At 41.9% G+C, this 17,114-nt stretch overlaps 1 protein-coding gene across 8 annotated transcripts in view; it reads right to left on the reverse strand.

Annotated features, from left to right (window-relative positions):
• LOC126470071 (F-box/LRR-repeat protein 2) overlaps nucleotides 1-17,114 on the reverse strand; it is a 269,884-nt gene that overhangs the window by 224,116 nt on the left and 28,654 nt on the right. For 3 of the 8 annotated variants that reach the window (XM_050097579.1, XM_050097581.1, XM_050097584.1), the window contains exon 2: nucleotides 5,830-5,987. The exons of the other annotated variants lie outside the window; for them this stretch is intronic. In XM_050097579.1, the coding sequence (XP_049953536.1) occupies nucleotides 5,830-5,895 (66 nt within the window). In that variant the 5' untranslated portion in view covers nucleotides 5,896-5,987. The remainder of the gene's footprint in view (nucleotides 1-5,829; nucleotides 5,988-17,114) is intronic. 8 annotated transcript variants of the gene reach the window in all.

The following is a 17,114-nucleotide window of genomic DNA, read 5'->3' on the forward strand; positions in this document are numbered from 1 at the left end:
AGTGTGCTGTAATGATATAGGAAATATTGCTTATTCGGAACTTCGGCGCGCTCTGAAGTGAAATACAGTGCTAAGTTCATATGGATGCTTTTAAGCATTTCAAACTGTTACACTAATAATTTTGAACTTAAATTATGTATAACAGTTGTCACCAAACGAGTTCAGCGGTTTACTATAACGTAATGTGACAAACTGGACCACGACCAGCAGATGAAGACAATAATTAGTGGGAATAACTAATGTCTGATCAGTCGAAATATGCTGTCAATGAGCGAACGTGTGCAATAAGCGTCTGCGAATACGTCATTAACAAACCTAAGCTTAAGATAACAGGGACAACTGTGAACGTACAAAAAGAAATGTGTACGGGGACATAATTTATCGTGAACAAATTGCGAACTCACTAGGGGACTGGTAAATACACAATTCGTTATTTTCATTTGCAGGTCATTTTGAGGTTTCCACTGAAAAAATTGCACATTTCGCGGTCCGACGTTTAAAATTTTCTGCTCACTGGTTATCTCTCGATTAACTGCCCGGCCTGCACTATTTGTGTTACTCCGTCCTTCGTTAAATCGATCTTTCTTTCGTAAAAGAAACCTGTAACAACAAAACCTGATCACGTTTCAAGCTATTCGACATCCGAAGATATCACGGCAATCCAAAGTACCTCATCCCATTTGCCTAACTCGGTATAAAGACGCAGAGTTATCTAGCATTCCTCCAACGCATTCGAGATAAGGAAATAGCATTCTCCCTTTCCGACATACTCAGCAGGTACACGCATCAACCATTAAGCGACTTGAAGCTACGAGGATGCATCTAATGACGGACTCATTTCAATAGTTCATGTGCACGCATGTTAAATGACGTCTAGTTAATCACCTCCAGCTATTCACTGTCAACAACAGTCTACTGGAATATACCCCCTTATCCGAAAAGTAAACGAAAAACTGTTTCCATCGAAAACTCATCTGCAAAACTGCCGTATATTCCAGAAGCACTCTGCAAACGCTCAGTACTTCTTTTTCTGTAGTATATCCACAAATGACTGCCAGGAGAGAGTTTTCAACATACAGATTCTTTTGTGACAGATAAAGAAACGCAGACATCGACTACGAGGATCACAAGTTGTTATAACAGTAACGTTTAAGGGAACATAAATACATACCTGGAACTACGTACCATAATTATATCCCTCCATGGCCGAGATACTAATCGCAACATGAAATTAGTTTTTATACTTTCACAAAGGAATTTGTAATTGTGCTAGCAACCATTTGGTGATAGATGTCATAACAAATGAATCTCGATTGACAACACAGAGAAGAATGTATTCTCTCAAATCGTATCAGTTCGTCGTCACATACCTGTCACCGTCCTCGCCTCTAAAAATGGCTCTTAGCGCTATGGGACTCAACTGCTGAGGTCATTAGTCCCCTAGAACTTAGAACTAGTTAAACCTAACCAACCTAAGGACATCACAAACATCCATGCCCGAGGCAGGATTCGAACCCGCGACCGTAGCGGTCTTGCGGTTCCAGACTGCAGCGCCTTTAACCGCACGGCCACTTCGGCCGTCCTCGCCTCTATCCTGAACATTTCCACATACCGAACAGCTCCGAACGATTGTTTCAGTCAAAACTTGTGATCTGGCTGAGAATATCTGATTTTATCCAGACTAGGATGCGAAAAACCGCACAAGTCACGGGTCGACTGCCAAGGTGTCACGGCTAACAAAATTCAAATTAGTAAATGAATAGCGCTAGTTTGCTTTTGTTCTACAGTATTACTTTCATTGTGTTTTTGGCTTACTAGGCCATCTTCAGAAATTCAAATTGCATAAATCTGAGAACAATCACCTTTGCCTTGCACATACGCAAGAACGGCAGCTGCCAAGCAATGTTGGTATCAATTATCAAGGGATCTTCATTTGCGGATTACCTCATATCATTCAGTAGGAATAACTGCAAGAAATTTCTTTACTGTGTAGACCGTGAACTCTACCCTGTACTGTGAATAGACATCACGCGAGTGGACGGATTGACTTCTTTTAAAACATCTGTTTATGTGGTCGGGTTCTGTGAAAAAATCGGTAATTTTCTTTCCTGTTCTCATAATGTGCCACACACTGGCAGAGTGAAGGGTGTATGCTTTAATCCATTTACAGAAAATTAGTTGAGCTTCACGTGCGTACTGTACTTAAAAGTGAACTAAGTGGCGATAACGTAGATTAAACTACTTTTTGAGCACCTCATTCCCATTATTCTGAAATGTAACTTTTTTACAGCAATGGCAATTCCGAAACTATCTCAGTAATTGCTTGCTCATTATTACAGTCCTCCGGGCACCGAAAGCAAGTACATCGTGTCGTCTGCACTGGTAACCCACCCGCACTGTTTTTATAACTTCTGATAGGGTCGCAATTCTTTGTAAATCTGGACCACTCTATAATCAATGTTTATGCAAAATACATATGACCTTGCGTTAAAGCAAGGTGTCTGACATGGCAAATTTGTCCTTGTTTATCTAAATCAACTCGTCTATGCTGAATAATATATTATTCATTACTCAAGTGGAGATCTCTTAGAACTTAAATCTGAGTGTGTGCAGATACTTACCAGCACTGTTCTTGAACAAAAAAGGCACTGTTCTAAATATTGTTTCACGCTGTACTGCACTGATTACTGTGACTGCGTATTACGTCTGGTGGAAGCGTATGCGCAGCAGTATTTGTATGGTTATGACTTCCGTGAGTGAACGCGTTTCTTTGATTTCCTTTCGCTAATTTCGAGGTGGTGTAATTTAGTTGTAAGGTGTAACCTGAGTGCGTTGCTATTCAACGTAGTGTTACAGTGCTCAGTGACTTATTAAAGATTACTTAGCGTGGTCTATATCCATATATGTCTTACGCGTTTCTTACTTTATGTACTGATTATATGTAAACAGACAGAACCGTTTCGCTACAGGTTGTCTTCTCTAGATTAATCACACCAGCCGTCGCTGAGATTGCTGTGCTTTCATTAAATGCTGAGCGGAAATATGTTTTGAAGAAATTTTAAAACAAAGTTGAATACTATTTTCATTTAAATATGTACCTTATCCCAAATTTGATAGTTTTATTAGGGCATAGTAACCTAAATGGAAAATAGCAGTCATTAGTAATAAGAAAGCTCAATAAGATTTAAAATGGCAACCAGTGCAACAGCCAATGTAAATTGTTGACAATTACGGTAAGCATCTTTTCAGTTTCACGAGCGGGAGGAAATTATTCAATAATGTTCTCGAAGAAAGGAAGTAAGTTAAATGCCACATCGGCAGCGCGGTCATGAGCGACAGAGCATAAGCTCCGATCACCAAAGGATGAGGAAGGATATCGGACGTGCCTTTTTCGAAAGTAATAATCCCAGCATTTGCGTGGAGCGATTCAGGGAAGCCACGACTAAACTACATCTGGATGGCCCGACGGGGATTTGAACCGTCGCCCTTTTTAACCATTTGACGCGGCTGGAGACTGTGACGTATCTGTGTACATCGTCGCGAAACGACGCATTCTCACAACAATATGACCCGTTGATGCTGTTAGGACGACGCGGTGAGGTGGTAGGTACGGTATGCATGAAGCAGCGCTGGTGGGCTGCCCGGTGCACGCGAGGCCGGAGGTATTTTTGCCCCGCACGGCGCACAGCTGGCAGCGGCAGCGAACCAGCTGTGCTCTCTACTCAGCAACTCACTCGCAGACTACCGCGCTGCACTTCCTCCATGCAATCTACGACGGGCATTCGATAAATAATGCGACACATTATTTTCTGAAAGCAGGTTGGTTTCATTTGAGATTCCAATTCATTTCATAATTTCCCACTCCTTTGGCTAAAAAATCCTATTTTTCAACATAATCTCGAAGGAGACGGCCTTACGCCACCTTACGTCGGAGCCAACTTCTTCCTGCATCAATAACCTTCCCATCACCCACGTGCTGCTTCCCGCGGAGAGCATCTTCCATCGGCCTAAACAGATCGACGTCTAAAGGTGTGAGATCCGGGCTGTGCAGTGGATGAGGCACAAACCTTTGAGTACCCCCAACTGGTGGAAGAGTGTGTCAGCTCTACCGAAAGGAGTCCAGTTGAGCAGCGATGTGTTTGATTGAGATCCGTCAATCACCACGAATGGGAGTGTTCGCACGTTCCAACACTGCAGGAGTTACAGCTATGTGCGGTCGGTCGGCACGTGGGAGATCGGGCACGTTTGCGCAACCTTGCTTTGATGATGACCGACGTCTCGCCCGACGACTCATCGTGCTTTTGTTCACTGTCACGTCTCCGTACACATTCTGTAAGCGCCTATGTACATCTGCGACGATTTGGTCTTCCGCTAAAAGAAACTCAGTGACAGCTCTCTGGAACACACCTCTGTTAAAGTCGCAGTTTTTAAGGATACGTACAGCACCGCCACCTAAAATTATTGGGGCTGAAGTGGGAATATTCCACGACGTTCCACAACAAATTTCACATCCTTTCAACCGAAATTGGCCGAGAAAAAAAATGTGTTGCATTACTTATTGGACGCCACTTGTACATCTATATCCGCACCCATACTGTGAAAACTACTGTCAAGGGCATGGCCAAGGGTACTTTCCATTGTAGCAAGCATTAAGGCTTCTTTCCGGTCTATTCGCGTATGGAGCGCGGGAAGTATGAGTAAATGCCACTGTGCGAGCGGTAATTAGCCAAACCTTGTCTTCGCTGTTGCTACAGGAGGTATACATAGGGACCTGTAGTACAGGCCGTTTCAGAAAGATTCGCCCGATCTCAAAAGCCTGTATCTTCTACATGAATGAGGATGGAAACTTGGGTAAAATTCATGTTACGCATCGAAACTTGAAGCTTAACTTGGCGCCAGTTCTAAGTTGCCGATAGTGGTTCCCTGGTTCAGCTGGCTGCCCGTTCGCGGTTACATGAATCATGTACATGTATTTTTCCGTTACTGCCATTACACGCCGAAAGTTTCATTCTGCAACAGGACGGAGGACCACCGCACTTGCAGTTACATTTAATACTATTTTACAACAATGGCCTGCCTCAACGATGTATCGGGAGCGTACGAATCTTACTGCACCACGGGTCACCAAGGTCACTTGGTCTCAGTTTGTGAAGGACTTTGTCTCTTTGCCTCCCCTTCCAACAACTTTGGGTGAACTGCAATGCAATACTACAACAACAGTGAAAGCAGTACCTCAAAACATAACTGCAAAAATAAGGAACTCGTTTGACCATAGTCTGAATGGTTTTCGTCCATCCAGTGGAAGCGAAATTGAACATCTGTGAAAGACGAATTAAAACGATGGTCCTAAACGTAATTGTTAAATGCACTCCATAGTTGTACGTGCAGTTATGTGAAGGGTATGCATTGGTGAAATCGGGTGGTTCTTTCGAAAATAAAATCTTTTGAAGTCTTACGCGTAAGTTAAAATTTACATACGTTTCTTTACTTATTCGTGTAAAAGTCTGATAAAATGGGATTAATATGTACGGCGTATATTCCTGATACTTCGTGTATTGGCTGTCACGGGATATATTACGTCTGTTTTCGAGCATCAACGCGCTCATGTTTTTCACGATATCCGTGACGCTCTCCAGTGTTTTACACATCCCTGTGATCATTCGTGCTGCCCTTCTTTGGGTACATTCAAAACCTCCTGTTAGTTCTATGGGTGTCCACAACTCTCGCCATATGAGGGTACGTGACGCCCCCAGGAACATTGTCGAACACAATATTTTTTATGGTTTAAGTGTTATGGTGTGCAGAGGCATAGTGTTGCTTCGTACTTACCTCCAAATCTTTGAAAACGGAGCACTCACGGGTCAACGTTATTGTGACACTGTACTCCTTCCCCATGTGTGTCTTTTCAGCGGTGCAATCGGACCTTTGGCTTCATTTTTAAGAATGAGAACTCGCTGCCGCAGTGAATTGCGCAGTTGGATCAGCTCCTGGAACAAGACGATATCCGGCGAATGGACTGGTCTGGTCCCTCCCCCGACGTAAGTCCTATCGAAAACGTGTTGCACGCGTTGGGGAGACATATGACAAGAGATCCAAAAGCATAAACGACCATCCAGCCGTTGCCAAGCGCGCTGTTGGAGGAATAAAACGTCCCACCACAACTCCTTACCAAACTTGTGCACAGCATGGCAGCACGTAGTAGAGCAGGCATTGCCGTCCGTGGTGGTCACACACAACATTAAGTTTCTATAATTAATTTCTGGCCAAGATATCCCTCTCTTAACTATAATCTATCGTAGATCCCTCGAACAAAAAATCGTGTCAAGTAGTTGGAAGAAAGCACAGGTCAAACGTATCTACAAGAAAGGAAGCAGAAGTGATCCCCAACACTACCGTCCCAATATCCATGATATCGATTTGTCGTAGAATCTTAGAATATATTCCGAGTTCAAACACAATGAGGTATGTCGAACAGAATGACAACCTCCATGCCAACCAGCATGGATTTCGAAAACATCGTGCATGCGAAACTCAATTCGCACTTTTCACACATGACATACTGAAAGCTTTGGATCAAGGGAGTCAAGTAGATGCAGTATTTCTGGACTTCCGAAAAGTGTGACTCAGTACCACTTCTACGCTTATTATCAAAATTACGATCGTATGGGATATCAAGCAAAATTTGTCACTAGACTGCGGATTTTTTGGTAGGGAGGACGCAGCAGTTTATGTTGGATGGAGAGTCATAACTTTTGGTGTGTCCCGCGGAACTGTGTTGAGACCCTTATTGTTCATGTTATATATTAATGACCTTGCGGAAGATATTAATAGTAACCTCATACTTTTCGAAAATTATGGTTATTCGAAAATTAAACTACAAAGAAACAGGTTGCATAAACATCCAGTCAGATTTGGATAAGAGTCCAAAATGATGCAAAGATTGGCAACTTTAAACGTTCAAAAATGTGAGACTGTGCACTTCTCAAGACGAAAAAAAATGTGTATCGTATGACTGTACTATCATTAAATCACAGTTGCCATCAGCCAATGCATACAAATATGACACTGGCGTAACACTTTGTAGGGATATGAAATGGAATGCTCACAAAGGTCAGTCGTGGGTAAAGCAGACTGCAACGTCAGTGTACTGGTACAATACAAGGGAAATTGAATCGGTCTACAAAGAAGATTGCTTACAAATCACTTGTGCGGTCCATACTAGAATATTGCTCAAGTGTGTGGCACCCGTACCTAGCAGGGCTAACAGGGGATGAACGTATGAGGAGAAAGGCAGCACACGAATGGTCACAAGTGTGACACATGGGAGAACGTCATTGAGATGTTGAAGAAAATGAACTGGCAGACACTAAGTATGACGCAACCTATCCCGTGAAAGACTACTTACAAAATTTTAAAAACCGGCTTTAAATGATGACTCTAGGAATATACTACAAACCCCTGCATATCGGTCTCGTAGGAATTGTAGGAAGAGATTAGATTAATTACAGCACGCACAGAGGCATTTAAAAAGTCATTCTTCCTGCGCTCCATATGTGGATGGAACGGGGAAAGAGACTAGTAACGGATACAATGGGACGCACCTTCTGCCATGCACTTTGCAGTGGCTTTCAGAGTAAAGATGTAGATGTATCAAGAACCATTTCCTACCGTCTGCAGCGCCCAAGGGACCATCATAAATCGCGGTTAATTCAGTGCAATTATTGTTTTTGAATGAAAGTGGCATTCCTGTTCGTCTCCTTGAGTGTTTCTTTCAGTTACCTCCTGTACTATACTGAAACATTTCTTACTTTGTACGGTCTAGGTTTCATGGAGGTTTTTTTACATCGCAGTGACGCATCATGCGAAATAACTTTGTTTATTAACTTTTGCACACCAGTGTATTTTTCCAGTTACACTACCGCCTTCCATTCGATATACTTCACTTATTTTGCCTGAAAATGACTCCGTAGACGAGTGTGTGTTAAACGGAATCACAAAACGAAGTCATTAAACTGGCAACTTTCAGGAAACAACGCTTGTTTGTTCAGCAATTTGCTACACTTCACATTTAATGCTTCAGTAATATCCCATACACCACCGAAAGCAAAACTGGACTTTGTAGTCGTTGTCGATGTTATTGTTCCACAAGAGGTTGGATCTCTCTTCCGCTGTCATGTGCTCAATTTCCGGTTAAGTACCGGCTCTAAATCCTTTCCGAACGTGATCATCGGTGAATTATCAGACTTCGAGTTGCACTGACACTTCAGTACACACTTGTTCACAATAAAGACCGCCACAAAGAAAAAAAAATGCGTTATGGTTCACTAACGTTCGTTGTCACAGAGGATGACCTAGTAAAATGAAATCCGGTTAGTAATAGGCAAGTATTAGTGAAAAAAAGCAATGTTTGCGTTTCACTTTCGAACTTTCTCTATTATGGGCAGAGGAAAATGGTTCAAATGGCTCTGAGCACTATGCGACTTTACTTCTGAGGTCATCAGTCGCCTAGAACTTAGACATAATTAAACCTAACTAACCTAAGGACATCACACACATCCATGCCCGAGGCAGGATTCGAACCTGCGACCGTAGCGGTCGCTCGGCTCCAGACTGTAGCGCCTAGAACCGCACGGCCACTCCGGCCGGCCCATGGGCAGAGGACTTCAGTAACATGGTCTTTCAAGGTATTTACACCGAATCATTGAAATGAAAGCTGATGCACTCCCATTCAGCTCAAATGACACTCAGAAACTAAAAGTTAAGAATATTGGGGGCTCAAGTCCTGGGTTGACGAGTCTGCCCTTCTAACGCTTCCCTGAATTGCTCCAGCCGTATGTTGAGCATGTGGCTGGAAAGAAAATGAGGTCAGTGAAAATTATACTTTCCTCTTTTTTTGAGACACGACCACAGTAATACGCTTTTAATCGTGGTCAGTTTCGGCCATGTATTGGATGCCTTCAGAAACCATTTGCTGCTAAAGACTTATGGTATCTGAAGACGGTCACTATATGGTTGAAATCTTTCACGATTAAATGCGTGTTACCGCGATTGTGTCTAGCGGAAGTAACAAACAATTATATGACGAAACAGGTTATTTTAACAAAGTGAGGGCTGATTCCATCCCTTATTCCCATTTCTAACAGTACGTCCATGTTTAGTTATCACTACAATGAGTAACGACAAAGCACGCTAAGCACAGAATGCCATACCAGACGCATAGACATAACATTACACCGCTTCTGGTATGCATTAGCAGGAAATACACGGGCAGCGAACTTTAATTAACGGTAGCACGGTCACTGCGCTTTGCAGAGCCTCTCCACACGTTCGTTAGCGATCCTTCCCTAGAAATCTAACGGCCGTTGTGCCGCGGCTGCACAGCAGCACCATCGAAATACAACGCTCCTGGCTTAAAGGGGACGAAACCATACAGTTCTTTAGCCTGACGCAATTGAGCTAATATTACAGGCAGAAAAATGTCACGCGGAGCTTGTTAGCTGGCACCAAGAGTTAACAACAAAATGTATGATTTAATTTCAACTTCATATGTGATTTTCATTGAGACGGATGCGTACCCGAATAGATTATACAGTATCATTTAACTTGACAATTTACTCGTCGTAACTACGCCAAGACTATTATCGCCTACTATGATTTACGTGTTTTGAAGGAACATAGAAAAACAGTCGGTTGAATTTATTACTAGATTGGTGGGTTTATTGTTTCTGTGCGTCCAACAGCTTGATGAACTTTGTTAGGCAATCGCCTGACTTTTTCAAGCCATCGTGACACTGGTGGGTGAGCTTTCACCAGTTTTAATCTAAAATAAATTGCCTGTTCATTGTGAGTGGTTGACGGCTGACGATTCTCTGGTTTCAACGAAATCCGAAGAATATACTACTACTACTACTACTACTACTACTACTACTACTACACATTCAGTTGTGGTATGAACGACGGCTGTCTACGTCGGATTCACTTTTATGCCTTTATGAAACCTTAGTCTTCTGTGGGCAGTTAGGTATTATTTATCGTAACACAATCTGTCTCGTCGGGTTCGTACATATTTCATTTTGAACTGTCACACTGTTGTATGACCACCTGGACTATTTTGCAATATTTACGCACATTCTATACGCATACTTGGTTCATCAATACCCCGAGGTCATGACCTGCCCGAGAGTATCTTCATGCCGTGCAGAAAATTATGAGGGCAGTGTATTCTGAGGGCAGTTAAATATAGCTTCGGCTGATTCAGCCGACTTTCGAGGGCTTCGTCATTTGTACATGTACAGCTGGAAAAATCTTGAAAACTATCTTATATACTTCTCAGAATAAACTTTCAAACCGCTATAACGCTACAAGAAACACGTGTCGCCTAAGAAAATGAATGATAGTATCAAAACTTCCGAGCACTCGTAAGTAGTTTAGGTGTTCTCTGTGTCTTCCTCTCTACTTTCGTCCATCATCCTGACGGGGATCACTCAACGAAATTACTTCTGAAGTCCTTCCTTGAAAATATTTAACACACACTATAATATACTCTAAGCCTTCACCCAATCGAATATCCACTTTCAAAAAACTTCTGCGTAAAGAGGTAGAACTCGTGGAAGAATACTGTAAAAGTTGAATTTTATCTTAAGTAGCAAGAAATACATACGCGACCAATGCCGTCTTGGTGAGACGTCTTACCGGGAATGACAACATTTCCGGATGGAATCAATGTCAGATAGGAATGTGTATATGCGAATACTACCAGTATCCAGCTCTATGAGGTAACCTCGTAAAAAACGATCGCACCAGGGGCATGAACGACGGTTTTAAATATTCCACTCCTGTTTATGTTCTCGAACTAAGACAGAATGCGAAAATTCAAACTTTAGTCAAGACTGGCTGAAGCGACTAGGAAAATTGTAAAATTTTAATGTTATTATTCAGACGATACTTTAAGAAATGACCCTGACCACATGTTACAAAATAGATCTAGAGGCGTACGACACAAAATACCTGGTGCTGTACTCTTTACTAAATTTGGAGTCCTATGTTACGCCGCTTTTTTAAGAATACGTATAACGATTCAAGATGGAAAAAGCTCAACTGACCTCTTTTCCTTGATAACGGCGTATCTGGATAAAATCAGTTGAAAGATAATTGTAAATGCTCCAGTGAACTTTTCAGTTGAAATCCATGTGTGTCATGACACTAACCACTCCGTAATGGAGAACACAAGATGTAATCGTGACCAGGAAGTCAATATTTTAAACGTACACCAGCCAGTCAGGAAAAGGATACAAATTTGTTGATTGGAATTGTTTCTTCTTGTCACAGTGCTGTTATTTACGTTATTTTTCGTCTGCTGATGCACGTTCTTGCGATTCTAAAGTCGAAGAGTTCAACTGATCTTGCGCAGCCACTTACTTGTACGTCTGTTTTTCAGTGACTCCCATATAAAGCCGTCCTCTCCAGCATCTTTTCCTTTCTTGTGCACGCCAGACGTCTGTCTCAGTGTGACGAGTTCACAGAAACGGGAAAAATAAAAGATGACTCAATGTAGGCAATTGATTCTGCAGACACATACCGGACTACTGTTGACTCATCGGCGGTTGCTTTCTAGCGCGCGACTAAGAAATGTCTAGAGGAAACGAAAAAAATGCTTAAAGCACTCCTGGAAATATTTCCGACGGAGAGTATTACTTTGGAATGTGGCTACAGTCAACACAACTCTGATGATACGTGTTTCGGAAATTATTATAAATTCCGTAAAGAAACCTTATTAATCACGCTATTGCTTCAACGAAATGTTTATGGAGAGAGCATCCTTCAGTGCCACAGAGTTTATCTAGGATTCTAAGACACACTAATGCAACAGTATCGTAAAAATCAATTAGCTCGAGTTTATCTGCTAGAAAATTTTGAAGTTATTGGTCTGAACAAAATATTGATCGCAAATCTAACAGCAAAAGACTGCCGGAATTTTTATAATTATGACCTTACACCGAAGATTCTGATCTGATCACCAGTAACGTACGAAGAGTTTTCCTTGATGGGAGATGTTGAACGGAGTCCACTCAGTCACGAGATCACAGCGGAGCAGCAGAAGTAACCAGATTTTCAGACCAGCATTAATGACAGGAGTACAGAACGGACGACATCGTACTTTGTAACACCATGCACGGGAGGAAAAGGTGGCCGATCGATAGTTGAATGAACCAGAAGAAAATAATTCTACCAAATTATGAATTATTACACTTAATTTTTTCGAGATAATAACCTTACAATTCAGTAATTAGTAATGAATCAATGATACCTCTCAGATAACGCACATCATCAAGTAAGTGTTTGACGGAGAAGTTCACACAAGAGTTTCTCCTTCCTATCGTTGCACTCGTATAAAAATCACAATCATTAGATTTGTGACAGCCGAATATAAAAGCTGCCAAATTCCTTCGGCACATGGAAATTCACAGTACCTGATGTGGTACCCATTACATTTTGCATACCGATTACTCTAAAAACTGGTCCCTCTGAGAAGGAAAGAGGACATGCACAAAACTACTAACCTTTATCAAATCGCTCAATTGCTCGCGTATGACTGTTTCGGAGACATAACAAGTTCTCTGCAAGAAACAACACAAATTCAGCAAGCGAACACCATACGAAACTCAGTTCTCTCTATTCGTTTATGAGGTACAGAAGGCTGTAAACACAGTCCAACGTAATGTGGACGGACGAAATAAAACTTTCCCGTAAAAGACTTTACAAAAAAGTACGACAAATTCGTAACCCTCGTGAGATGTGGGAGTTGGAATTAATACTATCATCGTGACATAACACTATAAATAATCTGCGTCTTTATCTACATCGATACTCCGCAAATGACATTTCTTTATTATTCCAGTCTCGTATAGCGCACGGAAAAAACGAACACCTATGTCTTTCCGTGCGAGCTCTGATTTCCCTCATTTTATTATGATGATCATTTCTCCCTATGTAGGTCGGTGTCAACAAAATATTTTCGCATTCGAAGTAGAAAGTTGGTGATTGGAATTTCGTGAGAAGATTTCGCCGCAACGAAAAACGCCTTTGTTTTAATTACGTCCAGCCCAAATCCCGTATCATTTCTGTGACTCTCTCTCCCCTATTTCGCGATAATACAAAACGTGCTGTCCCTCTTTGAAGTTTCTCGATGTACTCCGTCAGTCCTATCTGATAAGGATCCCACACCTCGCAGCAGTGTTCTAAAAGAGGACGGACAAGCGCAGTGTCGGCAGTCTCCTTAGTAGGTCTGTTACATTTTCTAAGTGTCCTGCCAATAAGACAGTGTCTTTCGTTAGCCTTGCCCACACAATTTTCTGTGTGTTCTTTCCAATTTAAGTAACTGTAATTCCTAGTGTTTAGTTGAATTTACAGCCTTTAAATTTGACTGGTTTATCGTGTAACCGAAGTTTAACAGATTCTTTATAGCACTCATGCGGATAACCTCACACTTTCCGTTATTTAGGGTTAATTGTCAGTTTTCGCACTATACAGATACCTTTTCTAAATCGTTTTACAATTTGTTCGTCTTCTGATGACTTTACTAATCGATAAACGACAGAGTCATCTGCAAACAACCTAAGACAGCTAGTCAGTTTGTCTCCCAAATCGTTTATATAGAAAAGGAACAGCAAAGGGCCTATAACAACACTACCTTGGGGGACGCCAGAAATCACTTCTGCTTTACTCGATGATTTATCATATCAAACTTTCTGTCGTGCATGAATGAGACCTTCCAGATCAGTGGTCGTCAAACTTTTCTGCTTAAGAGTTGACATTGACATTATAGGACCACACATTGAGCCGCATAGGGGGAGGGTTCGAAATGGCTCTGAGCGCTATGGGACTTAACTTCTGAGGTCATCAGTCGCCTAGAACTTAGAACTAATTAAACCTAACTAACCTAAGGACATCACACATATCCATGCCCGAGGCAGGATTCGAACCTGCGACCGTAGCGGTCGCTCGGTTCCAGACTGTAGCGCCTAGAACCGCACGGTCACCCCGGCCGGCCACAACGTTTGACTGTGTGGCGTGCAATGTCCAGTCACGAAATAATCGGTGCGACATGGCATGGTGACTACCAAACGGTACGCGTATGTTTTGGAAGATGAGTTCATCCCCATTACCCAAAGTGACCCTGATTCTGACAAGATGTGGTTCGCGCAAGACGGAACTCTACCTTATCGAAGAAGGAGAGTTTGAGTCCTGGAGGAGCATTTTGGAGACCGCATCCTTGCTCTGGGGTACCCAGAGGCTACTGTCGTGGGCCTCTAATGGCAGTAGCGGCACTCCTTATCTCCACTATCTTCGTCATCTGTCGTTAATAAGACTGGTTCGGAGGAAGAGTCATCGGAGTCCGCATTACTTTTTCTTTTTTCCGGAAGATTGAGAAGATAGTTTCTCCATTGGATATCTTTTCTTTAAAATTCTGTCTTTGGAACATGTAGAGTAGATGTTCAGCTTCATTCTTTCTTCAGACCTCTCCAAGGACGCTTGAATTTGCAATTTATAACGAGAAGTCTTCACAACACCAGTTTTACCTCCTCTGTTGGGATTTGAACTTCTGGGCACAGCTGATTTCGAGAGAGAAACAAATTTGGAGTTCGATTTGGTGAAGAGTTATCAGAGGTTGGTGGAGCTTCTGGTTCTTACACGGGACTCTGTGGCTGGACGAAAGATGCAAGGATTGCAGCTGCACTGGTGGTTGAAGAAAGTTGTGTTTCTTGAAGAAAGCCGTCGTGTCCAAAGGAGACCTACTTCGGAGTTCGATAAGCTAATTCTGGGTGACTTCTAATGAAGTTCCGGAGCCATTTTTGACGGCAAGGCCCTTTTCAAGATAAAAAGGATGATCAAGGTCGTTAGCAACCGCCAACTGAAAAGCTAGCTGCCTCAAATCCTTCATTCTGAGCCTATAGTAACGCTCATCCATAATGTTGCAGCAGGAAACTAGTTCGCCTTCTAATTTATCTCCCAGAGCACACATCCCGCCAATCTTTGTCTTTATCAAAGAAAATGTGTGTCTGCTCTCATGGTTTACGTAATTTTCTAGTGTAGACCGTGGGACGTTAAAATACTTGGATGCTTTTAGGAAGCCCATTTGCTTTTCCTATACTGAATTAACAGCTTTTCTCATCGATTCTTCTGATCAATGTTTCCCCACTCCGGATGCCATCAAAAATTTTTCCATTAGTATCTATACAAGATCGAATTCAATACTTTGACAGTTTTCCTAATCAACAAGCAATGTCTGTGTGAGAGGAAAGGTTTCTTAACTCCTCTGGGAAAGTGCGCTTATGGGATTTTTAAGAATAGGTCTTTACATGACAAGATAAGGGAGTCGTATGTCGGATAGTTTCCCCAATTTCGAATAGGGGGATTTCTCATATAATAAGCTGCTGCTCTATACTGGAAATTATTTCAATTAGCTTCTAGTAACGGTAGGATAGTATGCTGGGAGTAATTAATTGGTACTTTGACATCTAGTGGAGTTGGAAACGTCAAGAGTGTTTTGTTCAGTTCCGAGTTTTTTTTGTGGTGTTTCCTGAGCTAAGTTTTTACGCAGAAGGTATGGTTTTATGATATTTTATGTGATATGTCTAAGCAATGTATTTTGCTTTAATATTAATGTGTATACGTGAAATTACGATCACAAACCCACACGTTCGAATCGGCCTTGTTAAATACAGGATTGTGTAAGATTCCTAATTTCGGATACTGGAGTTGCTTAGTTTGGGATATCAGAAATTAAGAACTATTTCGTGTGGTATTTAAAGCATTTAGTTATTTTGTGCCAGCACACCGCTGGCAAGTGGAACATTAAAAAATGACAGTTTATGATACTGATACACAGTAATACTCCGCATGACGGCTTTATAGTAAGGACTTATATTTAGAGACAGAAATATTTTGGCAGCTTTGATATGGAAGAGTCTGTGCAATTCTAGCTCGTCAAAAAATTCAGGTCAATGGAGTAACATCATTAATTATATTCGTTCGTACCGATCGTGGATTACGTTTCAACTGTTGTCCGAGAGGAAGCCCTTCGATAAGGAAATTGTGACATAACACGATATACAACAGCAATACACCAACGAGCCAACGCCGAAATATTCCGAAGTAAATTCCGGCAGCTAGGTCTCTTGAGTGGTGGTGGAAGTGGATTAAATGCAGGACGGGGTAGGCTCTGCGCTTGCGCAGCCCAAGTCAAAGCGCCAGCGTAGGTCGCACTTAACAGGGGCACATCCTCTCTGCAGCCAAGCGAATACCAGCTTTCAGGACTGCGGAAAAGCTTTCCGAGCCAACTCGTTTGAGTTAAAAGTAACTCTCTGATGTTTACGAGCGGGCAAAAAATATTAGCAGCATGTGGAAAAGATAAAAAAACAAGTGCCAAAACTTGACGGGTTCATGCGCTCCGCGAAGACGAATGGAGGGTAAAAATCAACATGTCAACTATGAAACGTTTCAAACGCCTCAATTTATGTTGTACGTAAGTAGAACCAATTTGTTGTAGCCGTTAGTCTGACGACTGGTTTGAAGCAGACCTCCACAAATCCAAGTGTATCCGCACAACTACTGCACCTCACAACCACTTGAGACCGCTTACTGTCGCTTAACCTTTGTTTCTCTCTCTCTCTCTCTCTCTCTCTCTCTCTCTCTCTCTCTCTCTCTCTCCCCCCTCCCCTCCTCCATTTCCAAAGTTCCTATTCTCTGTACTGTTTATCGATCGCTTTTAATGCACATACACTTCCAGAAAGATTTCCAAACACGTAAAATTTATATCCGAAGTTCAGAAACGCTTTTTTTTATTGCCATTCTGCATTTCATATCCTCTTTATTTCTCCCATTGTCAGTTACTTTACTGCCTAAACTCGTCTACCACTTTTATCGTCTTATTTCTTAATCTAATTCCCTCAGCATTACCACTTTTATCGTCTTATTTCATAATCTAATTCCCTCAGCATTACTTGATTTAATTCGACCACACTTCATTACCTTTTTTTCACGTTTTATTAATTTCAGTATTACAGCCTCTTTTCGCGCCAGTATCCACTCAGTCATCTGATCTTCCAAAACAT

This window comes from Schistocerca serialis, chromosome 3 (genome assembly GCF_023864345.2).
Source record: "Schistocerca serialis cubense isolate TAMUIC-IGC-003099 chromosome 3, iqSchSeri2.2, whole genome shotgun sequence".
NCBI classification, from domain to species: domain Eukaryota; kingdom Metazoa; phylum Arthropoda; class Insecta; order Orthoptera; family Acrididae; genus Schistocerca; species Schistocerca serialis.